A 24524-nucleotide genomic window follows, 5' to 3' on the forward strand; every position below is an offset into this window, starting at 1 on the left:
ATATCCCATAGACAATCCAATAGTCATAGAATCACAGAATCGTAGAGTTGGAAGGGACCCCCAAGGGTCATGTAGTCCACCCCCTGAAGTTCAGGAATCTCAACTACAGCATCCATGGCAGATGGACATGCAACCATTCACAAAAGTTCAGTATTATAATAACCATGATTGTTGGCATCCATCTGTCTCGCAAGGCAATGGAGTGCGCTTCTGGGGGTGAAGTCAGACTGGAGGGCATAAAGTTTACCAATAGGTCAGTTAATAATAGCCCAAAGTAATTCCAAAACTGATGATGTTAGTACCTAGCTGCCCCCACCCCCAAAAAAACCTAGACTGAAAAAATCAAAATTCTTTTATTAAGCCAATTGTGTTAAGTTGGGGGGAAACCAATGAGGAACTTACTACCAATTTTTTAAAAAAATCCTTCATCACTTTAATCTTTTATAATGGAAAATCTAATTTCAGTTTTATACTAAATATTCCAAGTCTGCAATTCTGATAGTTTTCCAGATGGTGCAGCTGTCCATAGGACGAAAGGTTGTTTTTAATTGCTTTTAATGTAGATCACTCTGTGAGTAAAGTGGGAGTTTTACCGGTATTCCATCTAATAGTGAACTTGGAAGCAAAACAAGGACACCCAGAAACTAATGTAGCGATTGCTACATTTCTCAGGGGACTCACAGAATTATATAGGTTTGTAAATTTTAAATAGAAAGTTGCTTAAAAACACACACATTTATATTTTCTAAAAAAGTAGCTCTGTAAGTTTCCAGGATCTGTGGAATGTTGATGTCATACAGATAAGAGAAACCTGGACTGAACTCAGTGTCAGGAGAGAGCACTCCTGCTTCACATTCACTGCCAATTAAGAAGAATGGCTTTCACTGCTACCTTTAGCTAGGGTGGAGAGAGGCTGCTGCTTCATCACAGCTGCACTAAAATCTGAAATTGTTCACTCCCACTTTGTAAGTCACTTCCACCCGAAGAAGGGGGGAAAGGTCTAAAGAAATAGTGGCTAAACCCCAGTTTGGGGAGCTGATCTGCCCTTCTCCCTTCACGATATGGAGAAAGGTATCGAATTCTTTTCCAGACTTGCCAGCTTAAACTATTTGGAGTTTGGTAATAGATGCATTTTGGTAATAGAAGGAGGGGAAGAATGGTTGGATAATTTAGTTTAGCTCCCTGCCTTAAGGCTTTGGGATGACAGAATCTGTAAGTCTGATAAATAATAAATTCTGCTGGGAGGCAACATTTTCCACTGAGTTACAGAACAAAGGTATTTTAAGAAGCTGTGAATAGGCTTGGAAAGCAAGATGACTGTATTTTGAATCTTGGTTAAAAAAAGTAAATCTGTGATTAATCGTATTAGACTCCTGGTGCTGGTTATTTATTTGGCAAAATAAATAAATCAAAATATTCAACGCAGTCCACACAGAAGCCAGAAAGAAACAAATTTATATTTTGAACCTAAATTGTATGTGGACAAAACCTCTTTGATTTCCAAACATTCTGGACCTTGTAAGATTTTATAAATCCTGTCTTCCACATGGAGCATAGGAGAAGCAGCAAAGAAAACTGTCTTAAGATGTTAAATTCATAAACTCTTCAGTTTGAGCAGGGCCTGGATGTCTCCATTAAAACCAAAACAGGACCAAAAGAAACCTTTGGGTTATATTAACTGTGTATTGTAGATAATTCAAAGACTACTGGTCACCCTTGGGAATAGATTAAAACCCTTACATACAAATAATGTTACTAATCCACAACCCAAAATTGATCTTAATCCCTTTATAGCCAGTGGGAACAAGTTTGTTGACATTGGTGGGGAGAATGAAATTGCCCTGAAGGGGCTGCAATGGATGGCTCAAAATTATCAGTGAATTTGGAACAAAAGTCTGGTTCATATATTTTTGATAACTGAACAATGCTCATTATCTATAGCAGTTTATGTGTAACTGATGTTCCCCCCTCTCTCTTTGCAGTGTGCAGCTGTGTCTGATGGAGGTAAGCGTTAATATGTGAAAATATTTGATGTTTCTTAATTTGGCACTGTGGCATTGGATGAAGATTTTAGCAACTTTGTTTTATAAAATGTGTATACCACTTGATTGTAAAACTACAAAAACAACCTTCAAACCGGCTAACAAAAAGATAAAGGAATCAAATCAACATAATGGCTAGCCATATTTGTTTGGAAAACAGACCTAATATTAATGTCTCAGTGGAGCTTATTGAGTATAATGCCGATCTCTCTCTGTTATGTTCTCAGTGCAATACCTAAATCCTCTAGCCAAGTCCAGGTTTGCCAGGAGCTCCCTCCAGGAGGGTGTGATCCTCGAAAATCTAGTTGTGCAGTGGGCCAATCTCATATCAAGGCATCTGTTCTTCCTGATTACTCATCCAGATTCTGCCCTGTCTCCTTGTTAATCATACCTAAAATGCCCAAATAGGATTTGCATTAAAGTCACTATCAGATGGAGGGCACAAGGAGAAGGGGACGACAGAGGATGAGATGGTTGGACAGTGTTCTCGAAGCTACTAACATGAGTTTGGCCAAACTGCGGGAGGCAGTGAAGGATAGGCGTGCCTGGTGTGCTCTGGTCCATGGGGTCACGAAGAGTCGGACACGACTGAACAACAACAACAACAACAACACTATCAGTGCCTGGAGACTGACCGAGTAACGCTCCTCCTCCATTACTACTACTGCTGCTAATACTAATAATTTATAAAGCACCATAAAGTTAATAAACAATACGGTCCCTGTCCACGTAGCCAGACTATCTAACGACTCAATGCAAAAGGAAAAGAGAACAGGAAGAGAGAGACAAGTATACTCAAGTTGCAAAATTTGTATAGTACATGCTGAAGCCTGTGAGGTGTGTACTCCACCTTCCTTGGTATGCCTTTAGTGATTGTGAAGCTTATTTACAATTTTATCAATATCTAAATATAGAAGAGCTGTTTCATTGGCCTTTCTTAATGTTTTGTCTTCATAGCTCGTAGATAGGAAATATGCTAGAGATCTTTTAGAGATAGATGTTGGAAATAATCACTCACATCTTCTTTTTCTGTAGTTACTACCAGGAGTCCCCTAATGCAGCTTTTTCCAGGCAGGCTTTTAGAGGCCCTGCTGGGTGTTTTTCTTGGAGAGAATTTTATCTTTATCACTGAAAAGGGGGCAAAAATTGTTGTTTCTCTTTCAAACCTGTTATGGTTGCCAGTTAATCTAAGTTCATCACTCTTTGTAACTGGTTTTACCGAGGCTGTGATTTTGTACAGTGGTACCTCGGGTTACAGACGCTTCAGGTTACAGACTCTGCTAACCCAGAAATAGTACCTCGGGCAGGGGTGGAGGAAGGCTCCGCGCGAGGAGGCACCCCCTGGGGGCGGGACGTCGCGACGACATGACACAATGTCAGGACTGAGTGTGCACGCGCGAAATGTCACGCGTGCTCACTCTGTGGCTGGGCCCCCGCCGCCGCTTCTGCGGCGATGTTGCGAGCCTGCCAAGTGAAAAGGCGGCTTGTGGGGCTGTTGCACGCGACCGGCAGCTCCCTATAAGCTGCCTTTTCACCCGGCAGGCTCGCAACGTCGCCAAGGAAGCGGCAGCGCTGGCCCAGACAGAGTGTGCACGCGCGACATCTCGCACATGCGCACTCCGTCGCTGGGCTCCCGCCGCTGCTGCTGCTGCTTCCACAGCGACGTTGCGAGCCCTCTGAGTGAAAAGGCGGCTTGTGGGGCTGCCGAGCGCAATGGGCAGCTCCCCACAAGCTGCCTTTTCACCCGGCGGGCTCATAACGTCGCCGCGGCAGCGCCAGCCCAGACGGAGTGCACGCATGCACATTCGCGTCTGGGCCGGCACTGACGTTTCCGCGGCGGCTTGTCCAGCAGGGGCAGGGCAGCCCCATAGCGGTGCCGGTAGGTGGGCCCTGCACGAGCTGTGGGGCGGAGCAGCCTCGCTCCGCAGCTTGCTTGGGGGCCGCCGGCGGGGCGGGGCGACCCAAGTGTCACCCCCCCTCCCCTGGAACCCAGGGCGGCCCGCCCCCCCAGCGACACCCCTGACCTCGGGTTAAGAACTTTGCTTCAGGATGAGAACAGAAATCGTGTGGCGGCTGCATAGTGGCAGCGGGAGGCCCCATTAGCTAAAGTGGTACCTCAGGTTAAGAACAGTTTCCCGTTAAAAACGGACCTCTGGAACGAATTAAGTTATTAACCCGAGGTACCACTGTATTTTGGGTTATTAGATAAATACATCCAGCTAGCAGAACCTTGGCTAAACTTAGAAAAGGGAATGGGGGGAAAGGGCATGGGTAAAGAAGGAAAGGAGGGTTCAATGTTACCTGTCCCAGGCCTGGCTGAAAGTGAAAGGGACCATGTCCATGCCACTAGACCGGGGGAAGCGCATCCTGTTTCGCCACCTGAGGCAAAAAGGAATCGTGCTGCTGAGTCCCCGCCCTGCACTGGGAAGTCAATGAAGCAGTGCTTCTGAAGGTTCCCCAGCACCTAGGATCCCTGACTGAACTGAGTTTAAAAGAACAAAAGAGCAAGGAATAGCAGGGAGACCAGGTTGGACCAGCCTGAGTGTCCTGTGACATAGGCTAATCTTCCTCCTGGAAACCATGAAATGGACCTTTAAGTCGAATGTGTAGGACAGTGGTTGAAGTGCAGGCGACAGAACACCCAGAACAAACCCAACCATTTCTCTCCCTGCTCCCCTTGTAATGGCTAGCAGGAAAAGTCTTTTGAGGAGCATGGAGGGATACGTTGTGTTTCATTTCTTTAGCTGTCCAAATCAGCTGCCGTTACTTGCAATGCCAGTACAATGTGAATAATTCATGTTCCTTCAGCGACAGCAGTTGAAGGCCCTTTCTTTAAATTATTTATCCAGCTTTTTATAATGCTTTGTGCCAAGTATATTGAGGATATCTCTTGTGGCTATAAGGGGAAATAGACGTTCAAGTAAAAAATGTGTAATTTGTTGAAGAGATGTTTGAAGAAGATGTTGTAATATAGTGGCAGGTGTTGCAGAAGAACAATGTTCCACACTGCTCAGAGAGCGTCTATCAAGCGTGCTCTAGGGGAATGGATCTGCTTTAGGAATGGATACAGAAGGATGGTTTTCAGTGAATGGTTTCAAGGATTTGGTTAAATGGCACTACAGTGGCTCTTACCAGCTCTATCAAGGTAATACCTTCAGTGATGCTGATGGTACAGACATTCTGAATAGGATTGTGCTGTTTCACTGTAAAAATGATTGCATGGGAAATATTTGTTTTGATAGGATAGTTCTTTGCTTAAATATTTTCGGCATGATTATTAAACTAAAACTTTTTTTAAAAAAAAACACCCACTTACAATCAGTAATATTGTTAGCTTTTTTATTTTAAAAGGTTCCATTTTGGGTAGTGTTTTTATGAAAGCAAGAAATGGGTAAATAGGAAAATTATTTGAATTTGCCTTTCCATTCAGTTACAATTGCCCCACTTTGCATTTTTATTTGTAACAGTTGTGGAGATGTTATAAGAAGAAAGAGAGGGTTTGTTTATCAGTGTGCATAAAATTGCTAATAACTTACCAGAAGGATCTTTAATTTCATCTGCTGGAGTGGGAATGCAAAGTAAAACTGTACTGCTCCAACTGTTAAAGTCATTAATAGAAACCCTATATTAATGCCTTTTGCTTGTCTAGAGGATGTAGAGGTAGAGCTGTGGGTGTGGAAACTAGCTCACTGCATAAAAATACACCCACTGCTCCACCCACTTTTGCACACACACACACACACACACACACACACTGCTGGCATGTTGCTTTTGGAAGGCTGCCCCAAGCAGAACGCAGCCCTTGAGCTGAAAAGGGTTCCTCACCCCAATAGAGGGCAAGGTCCCCCTGCACCACCCCACTCCCCTGTCCCCCTCTGAGCGCAGGTATGGCTTTGTCCACATGATGTGATGGGTGGGTGGTTGACTTTTGAGTGTCTTCCATAACTTCATCCAGCCCTCCTTCTCCGTGTCTTGCATGTTGTATGTACTGCGCTTCACCAGTAGGCCACAATAAAATATAAAACTATGAAGAGGCACATAGTGAGACCATTGATTCCATGCTGGTGAGGCTAGCTGACGTCCCGGAAAAGCAAAAATACGACCTGCTCCTGTTAGGCAAAGATCAGTAGACGACCCGGATGGTCGCCAGATTCTGTGTTCAGATATGCAGGCATAGACCTTCCCCTGATCCAAACTAGTTCGTTAGAAAATCCCTAAACCCGGTTCCGCGAGGAACCCAGGTCAGTTCTCTGCGGTAGCTTATCTTGAAAGTTTTTAAGTATCTATATGCTTATTGCATTTATAAACATTAATTTTACTGTTGTTGTTGTTGTTCAGTCGTTCAGTCGTGTCCGACTCTTCGTGACCCCATGGACCAGAGCACGCCAGGCACGCCTATCCTTCACTGCCTCCCGCAGTTTGGCCAAACTCATGTTAGTAGCTTCGTGAACACTGTCCAACCATCTCATCCTCTGTCGTCCCCTTCTCCTTGTGCCCTCCATCTTTCCCAACATCAGGGTCTTTTCTAGGGAGTCTTCTCTTCTCATGAGGTGGCCAAAGTACTGGAGCCTCAACTTCAGGATCTGTCCTTCTAGTGAGCACTCAGGGCTGATTTCTTTAAGAATGGATAGGTTTGATCTTCTTGCAGTCCATGGGACACTCAAGAGTCTCCTCCAGCACCATAATTCAAAAGCATCAATTCTTCGGTGATCAGCCTTCTTTATGGTCCAGCTCTCACTTCCGTACAGTACTACTGGGAAAACCATAGCTTTAACTATACGGACCTTTGTCGGCAGGGTGATGTCTTTGCTTTTTAAGATGCTGTCTAGGTTTGTCATTGCTTTTCTCCCAAGAAGCAGGCGTCTTCTAATTTCGTGACTGCTGTCACCATCTGCAGTGATCATGGAACCCAGTAGTTCCATGTACAAAGTTTTATATGTATGTTTTGTCCTCCAGGATTGTTCCCCCAAATGTGTTTTTATAAGCTGGTCTCCGACCGTAATCCATTATTCATTCATATAAAACTATACAATAAAACAATTCTATAACTTCGACACACACACACAAAAAGAAAAGAAAAATGCAATAGTAAACTATCTATCAATCCAGCAGTGGATGAAGCTTCTGCACCAGCCCAAGACGGGCATAGGTTCTCCTAGCCAACAAGACCCCTTGGGCCTCCAGACACTGGTTCAGCACCTTCATTGCTTCTCCTGGTACCAGTGGAACAGAGAAATAGAACTAGGTTTCATCAGCATAGTGATGAATTGATAGACACAAAGATGTGCTTGAACCTGTGATGATCATGTGCATCCTGGGCTCTAATCAAATTGGAAAAAGTCTGCACTACTTCACTGGAGGGGAGGGGTAGTCTGTTTTGTACAGGTTGCAAGTGAGAGAGGAGCTTGTGAGGCCCAAGTTTTGATTGTGCAAGATTATGCTCTCCGGCTCAACAGCGGTGTCAGAGCAATAGTTTAATACAGAAATTGTAGCTGAAATTTATTTCCTGAAAAGTTTGCATTTTTGTAATTTGTTGAATTTGAATTTTTTGAATTTTATTTATGGCCATAGGCCCATACAGGTAAAAAAAAACACATAGATAACAACTTGTGCAAGTGGGAACAACAGCCGCTAAAACACCACAGTAACAATAAAATAGAATAAAATAGAATGGCATACTAAGCCTTAGCTAGCTTGTAGTGCTCCTTGGCGTCGCTTTTGTGTAAGGATAGCGACCAGGAACCTTGCCACTTACAGGGTCGTATGAGTATCCTTATCCTGCAAGATTTGGGCGAGGTGGAATTCTGGTGGGGTGCCCTCTAGTTTCTGTATGATTGATCCCAGCAGATTTGCCCGTGGCACGTTGAACAAGGGGCAAGCGAACATAATGTGCTGGAGAGACTCCAGTGTCTCCTTATCACATTCGCACATGGCGGAGGCTTGGCCCTTTGAGAATCTATGTCTCAGGACGTTGGAGGGAAAAACATTGAACCTCGCTTTGGTGAAGGCCAGTCTATGGACAACAGACGAAAGGGAGGAGAGGTATGATGGAACGCAGTAAGTTAAGGTGATACCGATGTTCTGGGATAATTTGTTGATAAATTAATTGGTCATTTCTTCCCACAACAGAGCTAAATAACACGGATTTGAAGGATTGTGTCAGTGATAATAGCCTCAGCAGCAATGCGAGCCTCCCAAGCGTCCAGAGCTGCCGGCGACATCGGGAAAGAAGAGTTGCAAGTTGGGCAGTTTCATTTGAACGGCTTCTGCAGGACCCAGTTGGTGTAAGATATTTCTCTGTAAGTAAGGGACAAAAATGCTAATTTTTTTGGTATTTATATTAACCTAAACAAAAAGTATCCAAAACAAATTGTGCATAAAATCTAGCTTATTTCAAAAAGAGAATTAACTCCAGTGTAAAATCTCCTGCATTAAATACGCTCATTTTTGTTGGATTGGGCCCGTTTTATGTTTCAAAAAGTCTAAACGAAGCCTGTCAGAAATTCTTTCTACCGGGATAAAAATAGTGACGTGCAAATACCAGTTAAATTATATTTGTGCTAGAAATTTCAAGCTTCCTCCACGAACATTAAAAAGATTGCTTTTTCTAAAGACTTGCACATTGGCTTGTACTGTCACTTACATGTGACCATGTGGGGGTGTCATTTATTTTCACTTTTTAATCCTCAGGAAAAGTGATTATTGCTTGAAAGGGGTGCAGCATTCTTTAAAATGAGTATTGTGAGCAGTTTCTTGCAATCAGCGGGGCAAATTAAAGAGATTGCTGGGCAAATCTTAGATCGAATCCTAATTCTAGCAGTGTGAAGTCTACAGAACCCATGTGTGTATCACATGAAGGGGCTCCATGAATAGAACATTGAGTCGGGCTGCACTGCTGGCCATGCCCTCAACTTCACACGGCCGGACTCTCCCCAGCCACCAACTTCCGTGCATTGATCGCAAGCATCCCAAAGAGGAACACCTATGCATAAGCAGCTATGCTCAATGTGCACAAGTTGTAGGCAGGGCTAGCCTGGCTGCTCAATGTTGGAGGCAGAGTCAACACATCAGCCCCACTCTTTATTCAGTAAGTGAAATGGGCTATCAGTTAATAGACGTGCGAAGCCATTTAAGTACAGTAAATGATTGTTTCATTGAAAAACTACCATTGGATCATGTCTGGAACCCTCTTATCTCCCATACTCCCCTCTATGGAAAAGTTACTTAAAGGTAAAGAAATTGAGACCTAACAGTCCCTGGAATATTGTAATTACTTTTGAATCAGGCCATGTTTGAGTGACAGCTAATCACATTTCTTTTTCTAGGAATTTTTACGGAAGGAATTTAGTGAAGAAAATATTTTATTCTGGCAGGCCTGTGAATATTTTAACCACATATCCGCTCATGACAAAAAAGAGGTAGGACCTTATGGCCATGTGCTGCTTATGTTATATATGAACTACTAGTAACTTAGTGCTGTATAATTTTTTGGAGAAGGTCTTCATGGTTTTAGCTGGGTTGGGGTAAGCCCTAAGGCTTCTCAGTTCAGGGTTCCTTTTCCTGAACCGAATTGAATGGCATAGCAGGAGAATACAACTGTAAATGTTTCAGATTCTATGCAACAATACCCCCCTCCTTCGGGTGAGATCCATCCACTCTGCAGTGTGGGCACTTCCCTACCCTTCTCCCATGCTTGTGCCACTGGTAAGGCTCCAGCACAGGGGCGGAGCGAGGGGGGGCGCAGGGGGCAGGTACCGCTCTGGGGGTGACACTTGGGGCGGGGCCCCACCCCCACGATCAGTGTCTCCAAAGCCGGCACGCGGCGTGGCAACTTTTAACGCTGCAGCGCGCGAACAGCAGCACAGACGCTGTGCTGCTGTTCGCACGCTGCAGCCTTAAAAGTTGCCGCGCCGACGCACAGTCGGAAGGGGTGCCAGCCACTCACGCCTGCCATCTTGGGTGGACTGTGCACATCACGGCGCTTACACGCTAGGGAGCAGCGCCCCACCCCCAGAGGGGTGCCCCTGCGTTGGCCGCCCCAGGCGGCAAAGCGGCTCCCTATGCCACTTCTTCAGCACACACTAGGCATGTTTGGGAGCTGGGAAATGCCTGGCCCAGTGGCCACATAAGTACCAGTGGCACTGGTTTTGCAATAGAAGAGTGATAGGCAGGACAAGTTATAAGCAAAAGGATATGCCATTTAGTATTGCCACAGTGCCCTCTTCCAGAACAAACTGACCAAGCAGGTAGTTACTTTCCCTGGGGGTTACTTTTATGCATGTGTTACTTTCCTCGGGGATTGCACGACCCCCAGAACTGTGCCTGCCACCTGAGATGTTGTGAGATGTCGGACGGCCCGACAAAATCGTGCAGGAGCTTCCCAGAGCCTGGGAGGCAACATGGAAAGAGCTCTGGAACTCTGGGAGAGTTGTGCAAGGGCTCTGGAGGCGCCCTCTCCAGATATCACATGGGCCCCCTCCTAGACCCTGGTAAGGAAGGCTGTCCTGCCCCCTCATTCATTCATTCATTCACTATTTTTCAGAACAGCATGTTAAGCTGTAATCAGATATGTGAAATATGCATATTGCAGTCCAACTGAAGTCGAAATAATGGAGTGGGCAGCAGGAGTCTGCTTGCCAACCCCATTGCTGACACTTATACACTGAGTGGGGCTTACTTGCAAACATTATGTGCAAATTCTGAGATGTCAGGGAGGGGTGGGGAGGTACACAGGTGTTGGGACTGGGGTTAGGGCCAGCAGGTGCAGTTCTACTGCCCCCTCAACACATTGGCTGTAAGCATGGAGGGGGCTGTTGTGAAGAGGGGCACAACAAATGCTGCAGAGTTGCCTTCCCCTACCCACACAGATGTGATACACAACACACACAGGTCCCTCTATTGGAAGATAAGATAAGATTTATTTATTGTCATTGTCCGTATATACACAGTATACACAAACGAAAATCAAACACCCAAAGACCGGATTTACCATACACATTTGCACATATCTCCAACACTCTCATCCTTATTAAAACATAATCCATTAAAACATAACATAATCCAGAGTATAACATAACCTATTAAAAGCATAGCATAACCTAAGAGCCTGGAAAGCTAGTTATCAAAAATTTCAGTTACCCAAACACAAGGAATTAATGCACAAACATCTCTACACAAACAGCTGATTCAGAGATCTGAACAGCTGGAGTGTGCCCACCTGTTTACAGTGGTGCCCCACTAGACGAAAATAATTCGTTCTGCGAGTATTTTCGTCTAGCGGGTTTTTCGTCTAGCGAAGCGGCAATGCAAACCGCGGTTTTCGCTAGACGAATGCCTTCGTCTAGCGAGGCATTCGTCTAGCGGGGCATCACTGTACTTGTTGGTGGTTTGCTGGTTGGCAGGGCAGAAACCAGGGAAGGGAGGGAGGGAGGGAGGAGTGGAAATTGAACAAATCAGTTTTTCCTTTATTTGGATTTTGCTGATGGGCTGAAGCAGTTTCGGGCGGAATGCATGGGGAGAGAAAGCATGGGTTAGAAATGTTTTCATAGAAAATAATGGAAGTCATTGACTTGTTATGTGAATGCTTGCCTAACGAACAATTTTCTGGGAACGAACCATTTCCTGGGAACATAGCATGTTGAGAAAGTGGGGTACCTAAAAAGCCTATTTTCTTGGTCACTTTGTTTTGGAAAACAGGCCTCATGACAAACCTGTAGCGCATAACTTTTTTCCAACCAGAACTGATAGGCTTTCTTCAGATGAAAGAAAGTTCTTTTATTATATGTATATTTAATATTTTATTTACAGGTGCGTAGCCGTGTTGGTCTGCCATAGTCAAAACAAAATCGAAAATTCTTTCTAGTAGCACCTTAGAGACCAACTGAGTTTGTTCCTGGTATGAGCTTTCGTGTGCATGCACATGAAAGCTCATACCAAGACCAAACTTAGTTGGTCTTTAAGGTGCTACTGGAAGGAATTTTTTATTTTGTTTTGACTATGGCAGACCAACACAGCTTCCTACCTGTAACAGGATTACAAGAGTTAGGCATGCACACGAAAGCTCATACCAGGAACAAACTCAGTTGGTCTCTAAGGTGCTACTAGAAAGAATTTTCGATTTTGTTTTAATATTTTATTGATTTGTTTAAAGTAAAGTGCAGACATAACAAAAAGTTGTAAAAGAAAGAATAAAAAATGTAAACCATATAGCGTTACAGCCTGGAAGGACAAAAGTACAAAGATCTATTTGATAACTAAACAAACTATTACTCCATCTTTCCACCTGGCACTTTTGAAACTGTATATGGAAACAGAATGGGTTTTGAAAAGCAAAGAGCTTATCTCTCATCAACAGCAGCCCAGGGCTCTGTTGCCAAAACCTAGAAGACCTTCAATCTCAAGAATTTGGATTGCTTTTACTCTAGGGTTTGGCAGCTTGCCCTCCTTGAAATGATATCTCATAAACTGGAACAATCTAAAGGGCAGAGCTTGAATGACCTTTCCTCTTTTTTTGGCTGTATGGCGTGATTTTATTTCTTAAACAAATATTGAGGCACACAGTCACTCAATGTCACCAGTATATGCAAACGTTTGGTTGATCAACATTATATACCCTTTATTCTCAATAACCATGGAACTCACAGGTGGAGAACACTTTTATTCTTACATATCTTTATTATTTGTAAAGGGAATCAATGTATGAGTTAATACTTTATTATCTCTTTGGAGCTGTGTTGTATCTTTGAGAAGGTTCTGTTCTCTGAGAGTTCAGCTCTTCCTCATCTGGAGAGCCTCTTAGGCTCTGGTCCTAAGGTCTTAGCCGTTTGGATCCTAAGGTCTCTCAGCCTTGGTCTGAGGAAAAAGTCTGTTATGGGACTCTCTGTTTGACACTTTCTCTGGACAGGTAAATTATTTTCAGTTGGTGAAAGATCTGAGGAAAGGTGAGCCAAGAAACTCACTTTATACATTTAATTGAATAATTCCAAGTTCTGATATTTGGTAACTGTAATAATAGACATTAGCACAATAGAAGAAAATTAATAGATAATTTGTTTTTTTAAGATTTTGGGGGAGATCTAAGGGAACTAAAAAGCACAAAAGAGCAGCTACAAAACAGATTTAGTTGTATTTTTATAGTGGCTTTTAATTTGTTTTGTTTGTAGAAATTGCTTTGCAAGTCACCTTGAATTATGCATTTAATAAGTAATAGTAGCAAATGCAAGGTAACTGCTGCAGACCAGACCACCATCTGTGCCAGGGTTTCTCATTGCCACTCTGCAGTCACACAAGGCTGCCCCAACTCCCAGGGGTAGAACCCTGGCAGGGTATTCTGGGAGCCCTGTTGGATTGTTAAAAACATCTGAAGAGAGTAGTTTGTAGGGCCAGACTCAGTGTGATATTAAATTTGTGAATTCTTGGAAGTGTCTAGTTTTTATTTTAAATATGAGGTACTGGGCAATGAGGACTGGGGCTGCAGCCTGCATGTAGGGATTTTAATCTCCCCCCCCCCCCACATCATAGTTATGCATGAAAATCCCCCCACCCTGTTGGAGTATTTAATCTGAGTAACTGCGCAACAAAAGGCATTCTGAGGAGACTGCAAAATATAATTAGGAGTTGTTTTAATTAAAGAAAAATAACAGAAGTTATATTAACTACAAGAACGCTACAGAAACATGACCCATCCAGCGACCCTCCACCCAGGGTACTGAGAGAGGTACGCAGACCTCATTATATACTGTATCCGATTGCTGATACACCTTAAATCAATACAAACTTAACATCACCTGCTGTACTGCCCCACAGCTGCAAAACTAGGTCACTTCATTTCCTTTTTTCTTTTAAAGAGATACACATTTCTGTGGAACAGTAATGAACCTTAAACTGTAAACCACTCAACACACCCAGGGAGAAATTGCAGTTTCAGGTGGGTGCTAGTGGGGAGGGATTAAGTCTTTTCTCCTTGTGTGCTGCAGTCCTGATCCTGATGCTGCTATTATTTAAAAGAAAAAATATTAGGCATGTTAAATGCATTCACACATTTAACACCACATCTAGTTTGAACCTGATTCCATACCGGTAATTACTTTGCAAGTTGTTTTGCTTCCAGGTGAATAACAGGACTTGTGCTTTGTAGCTTTCTTTCAGAGCTCGGGAGATCTTTAATAAGTTTTTATGCAGCAAAGCTACAACCCCGGTTAATATTGATAGCCAAGCACAGTTGGCAGATGATGTTCTCAATGCACCGCATCCAGATATGTTCAAGGATCAACAGCTTCAGGTGATTTTTGAAACGTTAGAAAGTACATTTTGGAGAGCTTATGAGAGAGACTTTGCTCGTGATGTGATGTAACACAGAAAATGTTGGGCATAGCTGTGGGTGGGTGAAAATGTGCTTTCCACCCCCTGCTACTGGGTAAACATCGCTTCCCACAGCTTGCACGCCTCAGATTATGCACATGCTTGTCTTCCTGGCCTGCTTTCATCTTTATCCCTCTCCCCATGCTTCCGGCAGGCTCTGCACTCCTCTTTACCCCAATAGCCTTGCAAGTTATCCAGTTAAACATTTATATGTTACCTTAAATAAAACCAGATTTTATTTAACTTGAAAAACTGTTCTGAAGGGGGAGGGTGTTTGTGATTGGTTAGCATTTGTGGTAACCAACAACACTGCTGCGAACTGGATGAGTGGCTTCCACTCCCAATCTCGGCGATTAAGAGACGGTTGTGCATCTGACCAAAACGGAGTGAATGCAGTACCAGAGCAGACTCACTGCGCATGCATTCAGACATACACTTTATGGGTTCTTTCTCCAGTTCTAGGCTTGATGCTTCTCTTCCACTCACACTCAATCCCATTCATAATTCCACAGAATCATAGAACAGTAGAGTTGGAGGGGACTCTGAGGGTCATCTAGTCCAACCTCCTGCAATGCAGGAATCTCAGCTAAAGCACACATGACAGATGACCATCTAACCTCTGCTTAAAAACCTCCAAGGGAAAAGAATACACCAGAGGTGCAATATCACAAAGCAGAAATAAGCAAAATAGCCAGAAGGTGCAGAGAGTGATGAATTAATCCAAATAGTATCAATCTCAGTTCAGATTATTTTCACAACATTTTTGAGATACTCTTCATTATATTAGATTTAATGTAATGTACAGCATTAAACATAAATTGGTAAAGACTTTAAAGTCTTTAGTTTTTCAGTTGCCCAGAATAAGAAATCCCAGTTGTTATGCAGTGTATCCAAGCAGAATTTTCCCAAGAGATACAGATATAGATATAGATACAGATATACCAGGCAGGTTGTTTTTTAATGCAGGGAAGGTAACAGAATCTGCTCATATGCACCAAGGATATGAACTTCAGTTTTCCTGTTGCCATGGATCAGATTAAGCCAAAATTAAGCACTTTTTAAATTTAGGCACTTTTAAGTAGTAAGCACAATCTCTCATTGAAAACACTGGCATGTAAAAGTCATTTACATGGTAACATTTATCACAATAGTCTTTTATTTGCCGTTGTGCAGGAACTTCTTTTATTTACAACAGTTAACGGAAATTAGATGTAGCTTCCATTTTCTTCTTAAACTGCAAGCACTCATAGGACAAATTACTGTCATTATGCTAATGTTTAGCATTTTTTTTAAAATGATGCTTGCAAAAGCTTTATTGTGTTGTTTTTTTTTTGAGGTGTTGATGTGTTTGCTTCTCAGATTTTCAACTTGATGAAGTTTGACAGTTATACACGTTTTCTGAAATCTCCACTTTACCAAGACTGTATTTTGGCAGAAGTAGAAGGTCGCCCTGTTCCTGATCCGCAGTACGCTCCCAGCAGCCCTACTTCTAAGCACAGCTTTGGTTCTGAGCGATCAACACCAAAAAAGGTTTCTGTCTCTTACATGACCAATCATTTACAGTCAAGCGTTTTTTCTTTGTTGATTTTCTGGATGTATAGGAAAATATAACCATTTTTGCTTATAGTGCCCTATGTTGACATGAGGGTCTGGGTCAGATGTAATGAAAGTGCTGAAGTGAGCCTCAAGCTTTTATTTTGCCACTTTTTTCTATTTTTTCTAGCACCATAGCAAAAGATCAGAAGCATTCTGTTCCACATTGAGATGAGTTGCAGTTCCACATGATATCTGTGTTGGTGCAAGAATTTACAGATTTGGGGTAACAGAGTTTGGGGTGCATGGGCACCCATAACTGCTAGAGTTCGTGAATGTTAGAAAATAATAAAGGGGTAGGATTTAGCTGATTTTTGGAGTATTGAAGGGAAGAAGTCAGGTCAGTGGGAAAACTACGGGCTAAGTTCCCTTTCCAGGCCAGGGTCTGGGATAGAAGCCATTAAGCTGGCCCAGCAGGGGAAATCCTTGTGTCTGTGCCAATGGAAGTTACTACAGGAAAACTGCCACCTTTTAAAACTAGGCTTGGAATAGCAGGGAGAAGGGTGTGTGTGGAGCAGACAGAAGAGGAGGAGTTGCTTGGAAGGAGAAACAGGAAGTGGGGAGAACTCCTGCAGGGGACTGAAGGACAGGCATCATGAGTGCTGGCTGGAGACAAGCTAGGGCGAAGGCACAGATATGGTGCTTAGAAAACTTTTGAATGCAATGCTGGGCTGCTGTGAAGGACAAGCCCCTCTTGAGATGTGAATGCTGTAAGTTCTGCACTCCTTCCATCTGCACGCAGGTTGTTAATATGTGTTAATAAACCATGTTTCCCTTAATAAACCACTTGGCAGAAATTGTGGGTGGCACACAAGCTATATATAGGATTTCATTCATTCATATATATATATATATATATATATATATATATATATATGAATGAAATCCTAGATGCCGAGATCCAAATATGGGGTAAGTACTCTTTGGTGAGAGTACCCCAGCAGAGATCTAAAAGCACAAAATGTGCAGCTTGGAAATATAGGCTGTTAGACATTTAAAATATGTCTTAGTGAGTTCCAAAACTTCACTTAGCATAGAAAAAGACCACAAATTTGGTAAGTTAAAAATGGTTTACTTACAATTTCTGCAAAGGTCACATTCATGTGCTTTTCTGTACAGCATTCATAAAAGTTGCACAGGCAGTAAAACTTGACTTAGTTACAGTGATGAAAGGAACACAAGAACGGCTTGTAAGAGTCATGTGGTCTGAGCTGCAGCAACCAGCTCAAAAACATCTTCACATGTTATTCTTTGGTAGACTGAATGAGAACAATAGGCTTGTATACCTTCCTCCCAAGGTGAGGGTGAGTGTCCTAGCTAAACCTGGCAAGACAGCTTACTCTATGGCAGGGGTGGCCAACTCCCAAGAGACTGTGATCTACTTACAGAATTAAGAACTGGCAGTGATCTACCCCCGTTTTTAAGGGTTTTTTGGGGGGAAGGGGGTGCAGCCACTCACCAACAGATCACTGGGGAAACAAACAGGCTCACTGAGTAAATGCTGTCTTCCATTCTGCAGATTGACAATGGAGGGCAGGGCGAGGGGGCAGGGGCGGATTCTATTTTTAAAATGCTAAGGAAAGGAACCCTGCGATCAAACACAATCTACCAAAACCTCCTGGGGATCTACCAGTAGATCACGATCAACCTGTTCGATATCCCTGCTCTATGGCATTAACCCACTCATGCAATAATTAGACTTAAGTATTTTGGTTATATGAGGCTGGTTATTAAAGTATAGTTACTGAGAAGTGGATTATTCTGATCTCTTGTCACATGCGAAGGGAAAGAAGAGAGAGCCCAAGGCTTGTTGGGGCAGTCACTTGTATGAAAAGTTAGTTGTGAATTGGGCTATAATATTTAGCTATATTGGAAAGTATAAGTGCCGCTCTGATTAAATTAGCACAACATTTCCAGCTGTTTTTCTTTTCTTTTTTTAATTATATTGTGATAGTTAAGTGGAAAATCCAAGTCTGGGCGATCCTTAAATGAAGAATCGGGTGAGGAAGACCTTGAAAGGAAAAAAAAAGGAACTTTTTTTTCGTGGTCTAGAAGCAAGAGTTTGGGGAGATCTCAGAAGAAAAAGGAGAATGGTGATTATCCCAAAGGTAAGTTTAATTTGCAAACATAGAATTATAGACACTGTTTATAGTCTCAAGCGTGTTTAGTTGATTGCAATGGACAGAGCATTATGGGGTTTTTTTTTATCTTAAAGCATGATTAGGAAGCTGTTTCAATACATTCTACACGTGACATATGCTCAGCATTTTATTTGAAAATTCTGCTCTGGTGATTTAAAGTAGTCTAATAAGATTGTTACTATATGTTTAAATTAATTGCACTATCCATTATTTTAAGATTGCTGTACAGATTCCTCTCATGCCAATGGATTGTCCTACAGACATGAATCTCAAGACTCACTGTCATCATCTGCAAGTCTTGAAATGGTAAGGCTTGCATGTTAGGACCAAAAATATGTCAGGGAGAGCATGGAGGTAAAAACTTGAATAACTGTACTCCCTAAGTTAAAACACCCGGAGATGAGTCAGAAAAATACTGCTTGGTAGGCAAAAGTCCAGCTGCTTGACAGAAAATAGGATGTGGTGTTTCTTTATGCAAAAATAATGTGCAAATGTTAAAGGAGAGAACAAGTTTTGCATTTTAAATAGTATAGATAATCAGAATGCAGCTACGTTCAATAATTTGTTACTGTAATTGAAAATGTGTGTGTGTGTGTGTGTTATATATAGAAAGGTGAAAGATTTTTTTTAAGACAGCAAATCACACTGAACACAGCCTGACCAAATTTAAACATTTTGATGGCCCTTTCATATCCATGGCATAATCATAATTCAGTGGATCTTTGGAAGGCTCATTTGCATTGCTTTAAAAACATTACCAAGTAGGAACATGGAAGGTCTTTCACATCCCCTGTTGCTTTAACTGGAGATGCCATGGATTGAACCCAGAATCTACTACGTGCAAAGCAGCCGATCTATCACTGAACTATGTATTTTATCTGAAGGAAGTATGCTCTAGTGAGAATTATATTGCATACTGTAGTAATTTGCATTTATAAGACATTTTTTCTAGCCTAGCGCCCTAAACATTTGTGTTTTGTAATAATATTTTTCATTTCATGTGCTCTTTGATGCTCAGGTTGTTTGATATTGAATACTGTATATAGTTGGCTGACTTTAACAATTTTCACATTTTTATACACATTATTATATGCAGCAGCATATGCGTTACTGTGCATATGTTTTCCTAAAATAAAGAAACATAGAATAGAATTGTAGAGTTGGAAGGGACTTCAAGGGTCATCTAGTCCAACTCTCTGCAATGCAGGAATCTCAATTAAGCATCCATGACAGATGACCATCCAACCTCTGCTTAAAAAACCGCCAAAGAAGGAGAGTCTACAACCTCCCAAGGGAAACCATTCCACTGTCTTAACAGCTCTTACTGTCAGAAAGTTCTTCCTGATGTTTAGTCAGAATCTCCTTTCTTGTAACTTGAAGCCATTGGTTCGAGTCTTACCCTCCAGAGCAGGAGAAAACAAGCTTGTTCCCTCTTGCTTGTAACAGGCTTTGAGATACTTGAAGATGGCTGCCATATCTCCTCTCAGTCTCCCCTTTTCCAGGCTAAACATACCCAGCTCCTTCAACCGTTCCTCATAAGGCTTGGTTTCCAGACCCTTGGTCAACTTGGTTGCCCCCCCCCCCGCACATATTCCAGCTTGTCAACATCCTTCTTAGATCCTTCTTAAGAGCACATAAACATGCAACAATACAAAACGTGCAAAAATACTTCTAGATAAAAATTGTGTTGCAGATATAGTTCACCATAAGGCTTGACTCTTTCATCCCTGCTAGCCCTCATTAACAAGGAGAGAGTATGTAGTGTATAGAATGGCAGCTTCTTACAAGAGAATAACAATATTTAATTCTGCTTGCACAATAATTTTACAAAGGAAAGTTAAACATCAAGTATTTTTCTTTACAAAACATACAGTGGTATTTGGCTCGTAATGCTGTTTTCCAAGTAGCCTTTCTTCTCTGCTTGTTATTTTCATTTCACATTGAATATTAACCTGCTCTCTTGTCTCTTGAAAGTTTGACTCCTATAGGGCATCTGCAACTGAGAAAGAGAAGACTTCTAAATGCTGCCATATAAACCTTCCAGATGGCTCATCATATACAATGACTGTTAAAGCTGGATTCTCAATCAAAGAAATGTTATCTGGATTCTGTGAGAAACAAGGCATTAACATAGCTGCAGTAGATCTGTTTTTAATTGGTGGAGACAAGGTACAGTACTTAACTTGGTATTCTAAGCATTGCCTGCATGTTCACAGTCTAGCGGTCATTTCATTTTATTTAACAGGATTTGTATACCACTTAATCATCAAAACCTACAAGTTGTTTACATAACATATGAAACATACTTTAAAAGTACTGATAAAGTCTGTTAAAAACAAGTTCACAAAAGCAAAAATTAAAATATAAATAAATTCAACTGGTTTTAAACTATCTATATATATAAAACGCAAGTGTCTCTGCATCCAGTCCCTGTGTCTCTGGGTTTGCGCTACTGAGCATGTGCCCCACGGACACAGGGATTGGAGCAGAGAGACAATCGGGCCGGGAGCAGCGGCGGCAGTTGAAGCGGCGGTTGAAATGGAACGCTGGCGCACCAGAGGCTGACGGGCGGCCGAGAAGGGAGGACACGCTGCCACTCTCGCCGCTGGGCAGAAGGAGGAGAACCGGGGGGGAACGAAGCCTCCCGGGAGAGGATGCCGCCGCCTCCGCCGCCGCCTCACCCCCCTCGCTTCCCCACCCACCGCCCCACACTCCGAAAGGAAACCTGTTCTACTGTCCCCCAGCCCCACACCACTCCAGGGAAAAAAGCCCCCTCCTGTCGCCGCTCTCCCTCGGCTGCCCCTTCCCCCGGCCAAAAGACCTCACCACAACGGCGGTGGGAGCTCCGCAGGAACCTACCATCATGGCTGCTCCTAGCCCTTAACTCCATTCCCTCAGCAGCAAGTGCAGGCCTAGCCCGCCAGGCAGCCCAGACTGGAGGGGTGGGATTAAGGCAGGGTTCTGCTGAGCTCGAGCATGGCGTCGGCCGTGGATGTCTGCGGCAGCATGTTATTTCTGGGCAAGTGACAGGCATGTGGAGAGCATCGCGTGCGCGGAAAGTGAGGGGAGGGGGAGGAGGCAGCAAGCCATGCTTTGTGCAGTAAGTATGTTTAGGACAGGAACAATAAAAGGAAACACACCGTCATTTCTCCCTCAGGAATCTTAATGCCGTGTAGGGAGCGCATGGTTTGCCCTGCTCCCTGCACTTCAGGACTTTGGGTTTTGTGTCAGAAATGTTCTAGCGCCCGTTATTTTAACGGATAATACGTGTCAGAAAATGTTTGGGTCGGATTGCCTAAACAAAAGTTTTAGCTGGCAGTAAAAACAATACCATGAAGGATACCAAGAAGGACGGGATACCAGAGTATCACAGATTAACATGGTTGAATGTGCTTATATGGGGAGATGAGAGAAAAGGAAAAGGGAATCCAGATTCCTGGGAGGCAGGGTGTGTAGTCTCCCAGTAGACCTTAGTTTCATGCCTCCCATCAGCTCTGCAGTCACAGGGCAATTGGCAGATGGAGCAGTAATGCATTTCCAAAATCCTTTGTCACTTTCTTTATCTGCATTTATTTCTGATATTGCATGGCATTGCTTTTAATAATAATGTTATGTACATCAAAACAAAATGAGAACATAATTTTAAAATATGTTACACACACACACACACACACACACATACATACTGTTCTTGTACAATATTTCCCATAATGAGCGGGAAAGGAGAGGGAGGCAGAGGCAGTTTCTGCACTCGGTTCCTTAGCTGGTGTTAGAAAGGCGTTGAGTTTGCAATCCTATTCCTCAGATATTCCCAACAAAGCTATGTAGGCATGAGGAATCGCCTTGAAATATATACATAAATATATGTATTCCACAAAATCTCAGAAAAGTCCTAAGTAGTAGTTTGCATGTAAGCACTGTACTGAAAGTAAGGCTGTTTCCTGCTTTTGATAGATTTATTTCCACCCTAAATACCAATTCTGTTACCATGTTCTTCTGTTCCTTCTATGGCTGTAGCCACTTGTATTGCATCAGGACAGCAGCATTTTGGATTCTCGAGCTCTTCGCTTAGAAAAGAGAACTTTATTTCGGTAAGGGAAAAAAACCTCCTTCCCCTGTGGCTTTTAAAGTTGATAGCACATTGTGTCCCGTTTCTCTGCCTGATGGGAAACAGGAGCATGAGATCTCGTGAGATACCACTGAAATCTCACAAGATCTTGTGTGCTCTGTGAGATCTCACAAGATTTCGGTGAGAGATCCCACCAGAAACTGGCGCTGCTGCCAGCGCTGCTTCTCCACCAGCAGCAGGGCAGGCAAGGCAGCAGAGTTCATTTGGTTTTCAGCTTCTTTGACAGAAGTTACTCTGGATGTTGTACCAGAACAGCACCTTTGGGGCAATAACTGCACAGACAATAATTGCAGTCTTTCTCAGGAACGCAAAGGCTGCCGTAGATTTGTAAAACTGATTTGCCCACAAGTGAAGCTACACTAAACGAAATACTTTGTTCACAGCTTCTCATTTATTCAGATACCCTGACATGATTGCAAACTTCTTATATGTTCTGAATGGCTTTTAATAGCAAAGACTTACTGAATGTTTTCATATATTTTAGGTTGGATCTCATTCCTATCAATAGATCTGTTGGCTTAAAAGCTAAACCTACCAAACCAGTAACAGAAGTCCTTCGACCAGTGGTTGCAAAATATGGTTTAAATCTTAATAATCTTGTGGCAAGGCTAGTAAGTAATTTATTAGAATGTTTAAAACCTTTAGCGTTGCTTATCTGCAGAAGAATATACAGGGGTTTTTAATAGCATATTTGTAATACTTTTATATAGGAAGCACCATATATTGAAGTACAAATAATGCAGTCAACGTATTTCATTCCGAGTTTTTTTAGGGGGGGGGGAACACCTATGTGTCTATTACTTTGACCCCACTTAATATACAGGATTTTTAAGCTTATTTGGGACACCATTATCCTTTACTTCTGAACTCTCTTTTTCTATTACTGATCTATGTTTAAAGACTCTAGATGTATGTGTGCATTTACTTTTGCAGTTATCAAATCCGAAAGACTAGGAATTGAAGGTAGACAGCAATAATATGTGTGTTAACACTATACATTTGTCAAATGCTTGTCCATGCAAGACACCCTATTAAATACTGTATATTCTGGCATATAAGACTACTTTTTAATCCAGGAAAATCTTCTCAAAAGTCGGGGGTCGTCTTATATGCCCAATCGTCTTATACGCTGGAAAATTCGGTACCTCTTATCCTGAAACAAGAATAGCTTTGTTTTAGGATATGATCTCTTATCTTCAGATAAGATGGGTGGGGTATAAAAAATAAACTATAATAATAATAATAATAATTATTATTATTATTATTATTATTATTATTATTATTATTATTATTATCATTATCATTATCATTATCATCTGTCTGAGTCAGAAAAGGGTAGGATGATGGTCTTCACAGCCCAGTAAACCTGGGCTGATCAGGAATGTATTGCCACAAAACATACTCTGTTGGAAAAATTCAAGATTTACAGGGCAGTTACCATATATACCCGAATATAAGCCGACCCAAATATAAACCGAGGCACCTAATTTTCCTACAAAAACCTGGGAAAGCTTATTGACTCGAGTATAAGCCGGTTCACCTTTGCCGCTGTGGAGGAGGAGGAGGAACGAGCTGCTCCTTCCTCTTCCTCCTTTGCCAAGTTTGCATTTATGCGAGCAGTTCAGGAATGGAACAAGCTGCCTGGGGAGAGTAAAGAACCGCCGTTCTTGTACGCTTCTTAAGGAATGGTTGACTGGGGAGAGCGGGTGGCGGCACGAGCGGAGAGAAAGGGTTTCTTTCTCGCCGCCCCCACCGCGCGCCTCACTCGAGTGTAAGCCGAGGGCAGCTTTTTCAGCACTCAAGTATATACAGTAATCTACTTGCACTTCCGACAGCGTGCTTCAAACTTAAGAGGGCATACAAATCTCTGATATATAAAAAAACGAATCAGGTTCAAATGGAAGCCTCCTTGAGGAAGAGAGTCAGCCACCTTTTGGAGAGTAGTTGCAAAAGAATGGTAAAGCACCCCATCTGAAGTGGAATATGCTATCCCAGCTGGGGTCTGGGGAACACGTTTCCAGTCTCTATATGCAAGCAACCCAGCCATCACCGCCACCTTTCCTGCCCTTGAGCAGTGCTGGTCCAGAATGGCTCTCAGTTACTATAGTAGAGGAAGTGTGTCAGTTTACTGTAAATCTCAAACAAAGCAAAGCCCCAGGGCTAGATAATATTCCTTCTGAGCTATTTTAAGCCAATCTTGAATAGTGGGCCCAAGTGCTAGCAGTCTTGTTTACCAGCATCGATCAGTTAGCAGTTATT

General features: G+C 42.6%; 1 protein-coding gene across 6 annotated transcripts in view; it reads left to right on the forward strand.

Moving 5' to 3' along the window:
- RGS12 (regulator of G protein signaling 12) overlaps positions 1–24524 on the forward strand; it is a 91629-nt gene that overhangs the window by 40956 nt on the left and 26149 nt on the right. For 5 of the 6 annotated variants that reach the window (XM_033160949.1, XM_033160947.1, XM_033160948.1 and 2 more), the window contains 10 exons: positions 1983–2004; positions 8172–8341; positions 9368–9460; positions 14179–14322; positions 15762–15932; positions 17950–18103; positions 18354–18442; positions 20111–20305; positions 22154–22227; positions 22750–22876. In XM_033160949.1, coding sequence (XP_033016840.1) covers positions 1983–2004; positions 8172–8341; positions 9368–9460; positions 14179–14322; positions 15762–15932; positions 17950–18103; positions 18354–18442; positions 20111–20305; positions 22154–22227; positions 22750–22876 — 1239 coding nt within the window. Of the gene's footprint in view, positions 1–1982; positions 2005–5017; positions 5188–8171; positions 8342–9367; positions 9461–14178; positions 14323–15761; positions 15933–17949; positions 18104–18353; positions 18443–20110; positions 20306–22153; positions 22228–22749; positions 22877–24524 lie in introns of those variants that run through there. The other variant, XM_033160950.1, reaches the window with a different exon arrangement.

Source organism: Lacerta agilis, chromosome 9, assembly GCF_009819535.1.
Source record: "Lacerta agilis isolate rLacAgi1 chromosome 9, rLacAgi1.pri, whole genome shotgun sequence".
Classification (NCBI taxonomy): domain Eukaryota; kingdom Metazoa; phylum Chordata; class Lepidosauria; order Squamata; family Lacertidae; genus Lacerta; species Lacerta agilis.